Source organism: Oryzias melastigma, linkage group LG2 (assembly GCF_002922805.2).
Source record: "Oryzias melastigma strain HK-1 linkage group LG2, ASM292280v2, whole genome shotgun sequence".
Lineage (NCBI taxonomy): Eukaryota > Metazoa > Chordata > Actinopteri > Beloniformes > Adrianichthyidae > Oryzias > Oryzias melastigma.
The window spans coordinates 3,154,085-3,164,705 of record NC_050513.1 but is presented as its reverse complement, the minus strand read 5'-3'; the positions used below and the strand labels follow the sequence as shown (position 1 = coordinate 3,164,705).

General features: G+C 40.3%; 2 protein-coding genes across 2 annotated transcripts in view; both read left to right on the top strand.

Moving 5' to 3' along the window:
- Positions 1–1,859: 1,859 nt before the first annotated feature.
- n6amt1 (N-6 adenine-specific DNA methyltransferase 1) lies at positions 1,860–4,142 on the top strand. The gene is made up of 6 exons (XM_024294202.2): positions 1,860–2,150; positions 2,235–2,321; positions 3,455–3,545; positions 3,612–3,695; positions 3,765–3,906; positions 3,976–4,142. Exons 1-6 carry the CDS (start codon positions 2,014–2,016, stop codon positions 4,089–4,091), a joined length of 657 nt encoding a protein of 218 aa, XP_024149970.1. The 5' UTR covers positions 1,860–2,013; the 3' UTR covers positions 4,092–4,142.
- Positions 4,143–5,895: 1,753 nt separating this feature from the next.
- Positions 5,896–10,621, top strand: part of kynu (kynureninase) — a 7,407-nt gene continuing 2,681 nt past the window's right edge. Inside the window, exons 1-8 of the mRNA XM_024294584.2 lie at positions 5,896–6,046; positions 7,591–7,770; positions 7,848–7,968; positions 8,036–8,118; positions 9,400–9,461; positions 9,530–9,601; positions 10,126–10,200; positions 10,276–10,422. Of these exons, the coding sequence (XP_024150352.1) occupies positions 7,602–7,770; positions 7,848–7,968; positions 8,036–8,118; positions 9,400–9,461; positions 9,530–9,601; positions 10,126–10,200; positions 10,276–10,422 (729 nt within the window). The 5' untranslated portion in view covers positions 5,896–6,046; positions 7,591–7,601. The remainder of the gene's footprint in view (positions 6,047–7,590; positions 7,771–7,847; positions 7,969–8,035; positions 8,119–9,399; positions 9,462–9,529; positions 9,602–10,125; positions 10,201–10,275; positions 10,423–10,621) is intronic.

Below are 10,621 nucleotides of genomic sequence, written 5' to 3'. Positions count from 1 at the left end.
GATGGATCAGAGAACCAGATGCTTGAAAAAGCTCAGACTAATGAGGCAGCTACTGAAATGGGCGGGGCCTAAGTGTCCCTTCTCCCTGCGCACACCCTGGCTCACTTATGCTTAGGTGAAGAGAAATGCAATTCTGGCTTAAACGGCTTGTTTGGTTCAATATTGCTTGTCATTATTTTTGCGTCGCTAATGCTAGTTTGAAGCTATAAGCTTGCTCAATTTTGGCTAAAAACACCATAACTAAAATTAAAAGAGCACTGGAAACGATTTTAGGATAGGAAAAAAATATATATAGTTGGTTAACTACCCAACCAAGACAAAAATAAATGAAAAATATATTTTTTTATTTTTCTTATCTTCTTGGGGGAGTAATATACACAATCGGTGCTTTTAGTATGTTTTCCAAATGTGTTCTGTTGTTAGGTTTAGCAGGCGTTTAAAGAGTTAAGGCAGTTTTTTTTAAACAAAATGAAGGTTGAAAAAAAATACTGAAAATGAAGAATATACATCACTTTAAACCATAATTTCCTCTGCTATCATCTTTTTTCTCCTTTTTCCCACTTAAAGGGAAGAGAAGATGCTCAAATACGGAGCCCTGTGGAACACCTTAGCTCTATCATCTGAAGCACTGGCACATCTTCAGTAAGTAGAGCTACCTCAGTCACAGGTAATCTGGGTTGTTCACAACACACCACTATCAATAGCCCATCTTCTTCTCAGCCAATCACAATCATTTTTGTCTTTAAATTCATGAATGGTTAGCCCTCCTCCACCCTGTTCTCCACCTGGAGCAATCCTTTATCTGACTTCTAACCACCATCAGCCTCTAGGGTTCATTCATGTGTGGTCCAAGTTCATCCTAAGCTGTAGTCAGCTCAGAGCCTAACCGCAAAAGACTGTGGACTTATTATATGCACATTAAACTGATGAGCTCTTTATAATTAACTAAAATCAATAACCGTTTCTATAACAGACTGAACTCATTTCTCAACAGTCAAGGTGACCTCTTCAGGTGAATTTCTTCCTCTGAATGACAGTAGAGTTTCCTGTTGGAGCATCATTTTGAGGTGAGAGCTGCTTGGATCAGGTGCCGCTTTTTTATTTTTTATTTTTTTCCGTCCCGGGCTGTGCTCTGCTTTGTGCTGCTCGCTCCTGTCATTAACATGCGTCCTCACGTGCATCTCCAGATGCAATTTGAAGAGCATGAGGAATTGATTAGAGACGCTGCAGAGCTCCATGTTATTGCTCCTGTGGTGATGAAGGACACAAACACAAGCGTTTAAACTTTCATCAGCGTTTAATCTGAGGACGGTTAAGGAAACTAAACACGTTCTCACTGTACAGCCGTGACACAAACACACAAAAAATTACCCCAAAAATATTTTTTAAGATAAAAAAAATCTGTTTTACTCAACATGAAAATATAAAACAAATTCTACAGTTTGTTTTTCAGATATTTGGTAGTTTTCTTTGATTTTTTTTCTCTGTGGACATTCATTTCTAAATGAATAAAGGAAAGATTTATTTTGAAAATTCTACAAGGAAACCCATATTTTTTTAACCAACTGAAACAAAAGGAAACTTTCTGATAAACATCTTTGAACCTTTTTTCCAGCATATTTTAAACCTGAGAATACATTTATATTTAAATAAACTGCTGTGATAATTCAGTTATGAAGTTTTCAGCTAAAGGTTGAACAGACATGTTAACTTCCCTCGATATAAAATTATATATACATAAATATATATATATCATTTGTAAATGTTCATTTGAATTATTATTTTATTTGATCTAAAAACATTTTTTTACGTTTTCATTCCTGCACAGTAGATGGCAGTATAGCACCTTAGACGTTGGCGAAGAAGGAGGAAGACGGATATGACGTCACTGCAAAACAAGGAAGTAGTAGTTCAGCATGTTAGCGTGCGGGTAAATCAAGCTGAAACTCAGACACTAGGAATGTTCGGATTGTTCCCGGTGTGAGCGAGTCTGCGGGACTCGCGTGGGGAGTGATGTGCAGCAGTTTCCCCACGCCAGACTATTCCCACGCTGGCCGCGGGGACTTCCAGGATGTTTACGAGCCCGCGGAGGACTCGTTCCTGCTCATCAACGCGCTGGAGAGAGACGCGGAGGCGCTGCGGAGCAACAAGTAGATCTGTGTGATGTCATTTTTAACGCAAAGTTTGTGGTTCATTTCTCCTGTTCACGGAGCTGCTGTCGCCGCTGTTTGCAGCCCGGACGTGTGTGTGGAGGTGGGCAGCGGCTCGGGGGTCGTGTCCGCGTTCCTGGCATCGGTGGTCGGACCCTCGGCTCTGTTCATGTGAGCATAATGTTCAGAAATGCGAGTTTAATTCGGAGTCTTGTTGAAAACCAGATCCTGAGTCCTGTTAAAAACCAAATGCTGAAATATGTTAAAAATAAAACCCTGAGTCATGTTTAAAATCAATTCATGTTTAAAACCCAAATACAGTGGCTCTTATAGAAACCAAATCACGAATCATATTAAAAATCAAATCATATGTCATGTTAAAAACTAAAAACCCGAGTCATGTTTAAAAACCAAATACTGTTATGTAAAAAAAAGTCATGTTTTAAAATCAAATCATCAGTCATGCTTAACAACCAAATTATGAGTCATGTCCAAAACCCAAACACTGTGTCTGTTTTAGAAACCAAATCACGAGTAGTAGTAGTTCACTTTCGGCTTATCCCCTTCGGGGTCGCCACAGCGTAACAGCACCCACTGAAAATGTAACAGAAAAATTATCCAAACAACATTTCTTTGTTTTTTATTCTGTTTTATTTTGTTTAAAACATTTATAACTCTAATTAAATTGCTAATTGCATACATTAAATGATTAAGACAGGCATGTTTTTTATTTTTTTATAAAATGTATGGTAAAACAAAGAGTAAAACAGTGGACTTGCTGTTACGTCACTTTATTTTTGGTGATGTTTTATAGCCAAATGAACTAAGTTTCTTAAAAATTGTGCATTGTTGGATTATTTACTATGAAAGACATTTCCAGAAGCATCCTTGGTGCATCAAATTGAATGATCTAGAAGCAGCAGAGTCCTGCTTTTATAAATATTAGAGATAAATATGACTTTAGTAGTTTTAGATTTTAGATTGAAGGACAGCCTCCTTGTGGATCACGGATGTATCATAAAAAACTGTTCGATTGTTCAAAAAACCTGGAAAAGTGTAGTTTTATTATGAAGAATATTTTTGCATTGTTTGAATGTATCGTTGTAATAGCTTCAGTTGCCCAGCAGATGTCACTGCTGTCCTAAAATGATCAAATTTCCTTTTTAAAAACAATGTTTTCTTACATAAGCAACCATAACACAAATGTTTTATTTTGACAAATGCTCTTTTATCACCCAAATGTTCCACCTCACTGATGCAGCTGACCTGAAGCTTGTAAAGTCTGAGATGTTTGTCGTCCTCAGATGCACAGACGTGAATCCTGCAGCAGCTGAGTGCACAGCAACGACGGCGTCCTGCAATGGCGTCTCCCTGCAGCCTGTCGTCACAGACCTGGTACGACCTTCAGCAATACCCCACGTCATGGTCGCAGTTTGAGATTGGTGCATGTTCCCATGTCAGGTGGAGAGTCTTCTTCCTCAGCTGAGCGGGAAGGTGGACGTCCTTCTCTTCAACCCTCCTTACGTGGTCACTCCTTCAGAGGAGGTGGGTGTGTACAGTTTGCATTGCAGACGGTTAAACCTCAAAGTGAATTGTTGTATTTTTTTCTTCCAGGTGGGCAGCAGGGGGATTGAAGCCGCCTGGGCGGGCGGAGAGCGGGGCAGAGAGGTGACGGACCGATTCCTGCCTCTGGTTGGGGAGCTTTTGTCCTTAAAGGGTGTCTTTTACCTCATCACCATCGCCGAGAACGATCCAGGTTTGTTACAGAGCAGAAGAATATCTGATCATTGAAGCCCCTTCCACCTTAACATTTCCATCCCGGCAGAGGAGATCATCCGGGTGCTGGGGGAGTCCGGCCTGCAGGGGGTGTCCTGCTTGTCCGCGAGAGCCGCAAACGAGCGCTTGGCAGTCCTACGATTCCGGAGGAAACTCCAGCCGTGAGAGGAAGACCTACAGTTCCTGGATTCAATAAAGATGCTGCATATCAACAAACTTTGTGTCTTTTTCCTCGTAACCATGAACCACAAACCAGGTTCTAGTTCTGGGTTCCACAGACCTTTGAAGAACCACAGAGAACCTAGAAACTACAGACTTCTCTGAAGATAACAAGTACATAGAGACAATAGCTCAGATCTTCAAGGTTCCTAGATACACAAGCTTTTCATAGGCCTTGTGCTATCTTATGGGGTCTAGATGACCCAAGGCTTACATTGACGTGTTATCCATCCCACGACAAATATGGACAGGATTTCATGCCTTCCACAGACACCAGTGAAGATAAAAAATCCTTGGAAAAGAAAGTCTTGTGGGGTCCAGATGACCCTACTCTCAACATATCTTGGATAGCACAAGGGGTAACCCTTCCGCTCTCCTTGGCTTGTTTACATTAAAAGTGGGGTCGTCTGGACCCCACAAGAGTGCGCTGAACTTTTTTTTTTCTCCAATGATTGTCGATCTTTACTGGTGTCCAATGACAGACATGAAATCTTGTCCACCTTTGTCATGGAAGGGCTAACCCTGGGGTCATCTGGACCCCATAAGAGGGCACGAGGGTTAAAGGAACTAAAAATAGAAGATGAAAAGCTTTTAAAATGCTCTTCCGTACAGTTTGTATAGCTCTCACGGTTTGTGGACTGTTGTCAAACTCAAAGGTTGTTAGTTCCTCGAGTTGGTTGGATTTATAGCCCCAAGTTATATCTTCAAAGTCAAAAGTGCCATGGGAACTTTCTAAAGTGTGGAAGGCTTGTCTGAGAGATTCTGAAATTCTGTTACTCAAGGTTCAAATGCCAGATCTTGAACTTTTCCTAAAGGAATTCAAAAGCTTCAAGAACTAACTCACACAGTCGGTATACAGCCGTCAAACCCAAAGATTGTGAGTTTACTTCTAGGGTTGTACACTTTTAAATCTCACTGCCGAAACCTCAAAGTCAAAAGCGCCACGAGAACATTCTAAGTGAGAAGGACTTGTGTAGTGCGACTCTAAAACGCCATTGGTGCTGTGCAGGGGTTCCAGTCCTGCTTGTCACCAGGTCTGGATCAAGAAAGGAAACGTCTCTTGAAGTGAGAGTAGGGGGTTATGGGACTTGCTGAGAGTGGCTGGACTTGCTGATGCTTAGTCACTAGTTTCCTGTCTGAATCATGACTTCTAGTTGTAAAATACTTGGATTTTAAGTATATGAACATTATGGTGACATGGTTACTCAACAACACTGTTCATGGTGCTTTTGACTTTGACCATGAGCTTTGAAACTATACAGCTCAAGAACTAAACTGTCAACCTTTGAGCTTGACAGAAACTCACCAATGAAATGTTCTACGGTCTCTTAATCATTGGGTTTGTGAAGTTTTTGTGTATGTCCTTTGAGTTCCTTTGAGAAAAGCTTATGATTCTTACAGCTTTGAAGGTCTACACCACTAGGACATCAGACAAGGGAAATAACAAGTCATAAAACTGAACTGAAAATAGATTTTAATGCATCAATAAAGTTTTTTCTTCTTGGCTCCACCCCAAAAAACTCCAACCCAACAAGTTCTTTCCGTTCCCGACCCCTCGGAGTGGAAATCATGAATGTTGATGGTTCAAAGTCAGCCTGAGCGCTGTCCTTTGTGCCAGAAGCTCAGAAATCCTTCTGCCACGTGGTTCCACATCCGCTTATCAACAAATCAGATGTTCAGCAGAACTGTTTCTTTACCCAAACGTTGGGACAAAAAAAGGGGAAGAACTGCGGCTGCACGTGACAGGACTTTAGTGAGTGATCAGTTTAGCTGCATGCTTTGAAGCGAACACAACAATCATTAACCGGACAGTAGATCTGGAGGGGCTGAAGGTCTTTCTGAGGACTGTCTCAGTCTGTCTGACTGTTGCCTCCAGAGACAAGGCCTGACAGGAAGAGCATGTGAGTTTCAGATTTTTGCACAACTTTCACTTTCTGATAAGAACATTTTTGAAACAGCACAGCTGAAGAAAAAAACGGAAGCTTCTACATTTCTACGTTCTACATAGAGCTGTTTAGATGTTTCAATCAAATTAACTCGTCAAATACCGACGTACGAACTGCACTTGACTCTGATGAGCATTTCCTCTTAAATGAACAAATACAAAACAAGGAGAAACACTAACTCTTGCAAATGTGTCCTCTGTAGAGAACCTTTCTAAATATCTCCCAACCACTAAATCTGACTGAATGAACTCATTTTGGTATCTACAGAGGACATCGGGAGCTTTTCAATAATGTGAAGGGGATTTTTGGTGTATTTAAAGACAAATTAAAGCTGTAAGTGGAGTCGTATGCCTCCCCTCCTTTTAACCCTCTCTCACTGGCTACCCACAGCCCCCCTTTTTTCCACCCTGGTCGGGGCCACAAGTGACAAATTGTTGAGGGTAAAAAAAAACACACTTTTTTCAAAATGGCAGCTTTTCTCTTGGTTTATCTCCATAACAACCATTTTATTTTTTTGTCATCTGGGGGTGACGAACAAATCTTTGTAATTTTTAGAAGAATTGGCTAAAGTAAAATTTTGGATTTCCTTAGCAACAGAGTTTTTTGTTAATATCGACCACATTCCTCATAGAGTCATATCATATGACTGTTCAGCTTGAGCCAGGGATTCATGTATTAGAATTTCATATTATTCCGGTAAAAAAATCTATGAGCAAATGGGGAGTGCTAGTTTTGCAAGGTCGCCATGGTAACACCATGAAAAAACTTCTAATTCCAACATTTTTACTCCAAGTAGCTTCTCACTTTCGCTTGAGGAGTTAGGAAGCGATAGATCGAAATCTCTTAGAGGGGTTTAATTTGGGGGAAAATTCAAGATGGTAGCCACTTCCAGAGGTCAAAGGTGAATTAAAACTAGTCGTACACTTAACCTGGTGGTGTGTGTTTGGAATTTTTGTGCAAAACTATCAAAATTAACTTTTCTTTCAGCATTTTGTGTAAAAATTGCTCATTTTCACACTTAGTCACAAAATGGCCAAAAAAGCTGTAGGTTCTGTGGCCATCCCAAGTTTAGAAATATTCAAAACGCGTGTTTTGGTTTCATTAGGGGGTTTTGAGGAAAAAAAAGTGTTTTGAGCCACATTGAGATTTTAGTCCCATTCATTTTTTAGATGGTTTCTCTTGCTTTTTTTTGGGGGGGGGGGGTAATTCTTAAAGTCAAAATGTCATTTTCACGGACACTAGGTGCAAACTTTAGAGTTTTTGAGTGTGTGACAGGGTTGGTTAATGATTTCAGAGAACAAGCTGGTCCTTGCCGTCCAGGATATAAATATTCAACTTTAAGTCGGGGTCGCCCTTTGGCTATCTAAAGTTCTCCATATTGATGATCCAGAGAAAACACAGAGAATTAGGGCTAAAAAACACATTTTCCTTGAGGTTACAGCAGAAATATTTACAGTTTAATGTATATTGGAGCTAAAATTAAGTTCCTCAAACTGCAGTTTCAGCCTAAATGGACAAGTTTGTGGGTTTACATCCCAGAGAAGCCGTACAGCAAGTGTCCTCCTCTCTGGGCTGCAGTCCCTCCTCACCACAGGTTGCTGCTCACTTTGACAAAAACGATGAACTGCAGGATCTCCGGAAGAATTTCCTGGTGCCTAAAATCGCAGATCTTCCTGTCTGTGAGTAAAAAACCGAACAAACACAAAGTTCTGTCTGGGTTTGGACGCATGAATGAAGAGTTTTCACGGCTCTGCAGCTGACCTGTCGCTCGTAGACGGCAGTGAGGAATGCATCTACCTCTGTGGGAACTCTCTGGGCCTTCAACCGAAGATGGCCAGGAAATATCTGGAGGAGGAGCTGGACAAGTGGGCCAAAATGTACGCCAAATGGTAGCGTGAAATCACACAAGCTTTTCCTGCTTTTAATCCAAAGTCTTTTAAACAGAGGAGTCCACGGTCACACGGACGGGTCCAGGCCGTGGGCGTGGGCCGAGAACAACATCGAGGACCTCATGGCCAAAATAGTCGGTGAGAAACCCACAAAGTTTTCATGAGAGACGAATCCATCAGTGAATCAAGCTTAGTAAAAGATCTGAATCTTGTGACCAAAAGGCTGAAGTATTAACACCTTTAACTGATTTTACACTTGGAACAAAATGATGATAGTACAATAAATCCAGATAAAAACTTAAAAGTTATAAAATGCTAAATTATTTCATATTTCCAATTGCGTACATTTTTTAACACGTAAAAACGTAATCACAATTTCTGCAGTCTTGGTATCAATCTCGTTAAGGACATTCCTGCTAGTACTTTTGGTATTTGTACATTTTATACAAAAATATTTGTGCTCTTTTAAACCTACATTGGTATCAAAATGCTCAGCTTGCCGACATTCCTTCTTGTATCTTTGGTATTTGTACAGTTTTTATGATTTTATGCAAGTTTTGCCATTTCTATCCCCATGAAAACTCAATGGGAAAATGTTCAACTTTTTATTGCACTTTTAAACATATGTAATATTGGTATCAAACTCTTTAGGACATTCATGCCTGTACTTTTGGTAATCATTAATTTTACGCAATTTACAGTTTTACTATTTTTTTTTTCACAAAATTTTCAAAATCTTAGTGCTTTTTAAAACCTATGCAATATTGGTTTCAAAACATTCAGGACATTCAAGTTTGTACTTTTGGTATTCATAAATGTTATGCAACTTAAGATTTTAAAAACTTTTTAACTATTTTTTTTCAAGAAATTTTTAAAAATCTTTGTGCATTTTTAAACCCAAGCAATATTGGTATCAAAACGTTCAAGACATTATTCAGCAAATACTAATCAGTATCTTCAGCGACACATTCATCATAAGCATTCATACTAACATTATTGCAGGTAATGCAACTTTTCTTCTTAAATCCAACATAATTGGCTACAGTGGCGTCACAAGAGCCCCGACATTTAAGGCAAGAATTATGGGTCACAGCTTCGTTTCAGTTTAATTAAGCATCTATATATTTACAAAACAAAAAAACCTACAAATTCAGAGAAATACTTTTTTTCTTAAAATGTGTTAAGCAGCAAGTAAAAATAAAGAAAAACATTTTAGTTGGTTTGTACCAGGTCTGGTGTAATATGAAACAATATTATAATTATAAAATTTGACACTTTCAACATAAACGTTCAGCTTTAAACCCAGAATTCTGTGTAAAAACGACGAGACGGAAAGGTAAGAAGAACCTTACCTGAAAGTTCGACCCTTCTGGTCATGAGATCTGGTCACGAAATGTGACTTTTTTCTTTCTTTTTCAGGAGCTAAAACTTCAGAAGTGGCTCTGATGAACGGTCTGACGGTCAACCTGCATCTTCTGATGGTAAGACGGCCCCAATCGTCCAACAGACTGCTGAGCAGCACAGACACACACATGTGATCCCTCTGCAGCTCTCCTTCTACAAACCCACCACAAGCAGACACAAGATCCTGCTGGAGGCCAGAGCCTTCCCTTCAGACCACGTGAGTCCGACTGACGGAACCTTTTTTTAACCTATAGGAGCAAATCTGACTCTTAGAAGCAACAAGGAGATGCTTTTGAAACTTAAGTCGTCCTTAAAATAAATACAAGAAATCTGCAAAACCTGAATTCTATCTCTTGTTTTATGTTATGTTGTCACATAATTACAGACTTTCACCTGTAAAACTATATATTTTATTATGAAAAAAAACTGTTTGACAAAAGAAAAGAACTACTTTAATGCAATAAATTAGCATTTTAAAGGCATTAAACTGGTCTAAGAGCATCCATATGAAACAGGGTTTTTGAGTGAAATTACTGGTTTTGATGGAAACAGTTCTGACAGACGTTCAGACTCTCAGGTGGAGGAACTAAACCCGAGCAGAGTTTTTCCAGGTAAACCTCCTCCATCAACAAACTCAGACAGGATCCATCTAGGTTTCTGAATCAGCTTCCCTTTCAGGAGTTTACTGCTTAAAAACGTGAAGGGTTTGGTGCTAAACTGAGTTTGTCTCCTTGCTTCCAGTACGCCGTGGAGTCTCAGATCCGCCTGCGGGGGTTTGACCCTCAGCACAGCATGCTGATGCTGTCACCCAGAGAGGTACGCGTGTTCTCCAGAGCCCACGTGCACCTCTAAGGGGTTTGGAAGAAAGTTCAGAGCTTCTGGTTCCTCCAGGGAGAAGCAACCCTGCGTACCGCCGACATCCTGGAAGCCATCGAGAAGGAGGGCGAGTCCATCGCCGTGGTGATGCTCAGCGGCGTTCAGTATTACACCGGACAGCTGTTTGACATGGCGGCCATCACACAGGCCGGACACAAGAAGGTAACTTCAATGTGAGAGGAACCAGAACAAAGACCCAGAGGTTCTGGTCCCTCAGGAGTGTGCTACAACAATACTTTCAAATGTGATGGGTTTGAAAGTGGATGGAAGTAAAACTGCAGGAAAGTCCAGCTTAGAGTGCCCTCTGCTGGGCACCTATAAAACTACCAAAGAGTGATGACGTTTGTGTGGTTATTTTATA

What these genes read in the sequence shown, in the direction of transcription:
- n6amt1 (XM_024294202.2), top strand. Translation starts at nt 2,014, where the DNA reads ATGTGCAGCAGTTTCCCCACGCCAGACTATTCCCACGCTGGCCGCGGG. An exon ending in GGACCCTCGGCTCTGTTCAT is followed by an intron (nt 2,322 to 3,454) that starts GTGAGCATAATG and finishes TGTCGTCCTCAG; the next exon opens with ATGCACAGACGTGAATCCTG. An exon ending in TGGTCACTCCTTCAGAGGAG is followed by an intron (nt 3,696 to 3,764) that starts GTGGGTGTGTAC and finishes TTTTTCTTCCAG; the next exon opens with GTGGGCAGCAGGGGGATTGA.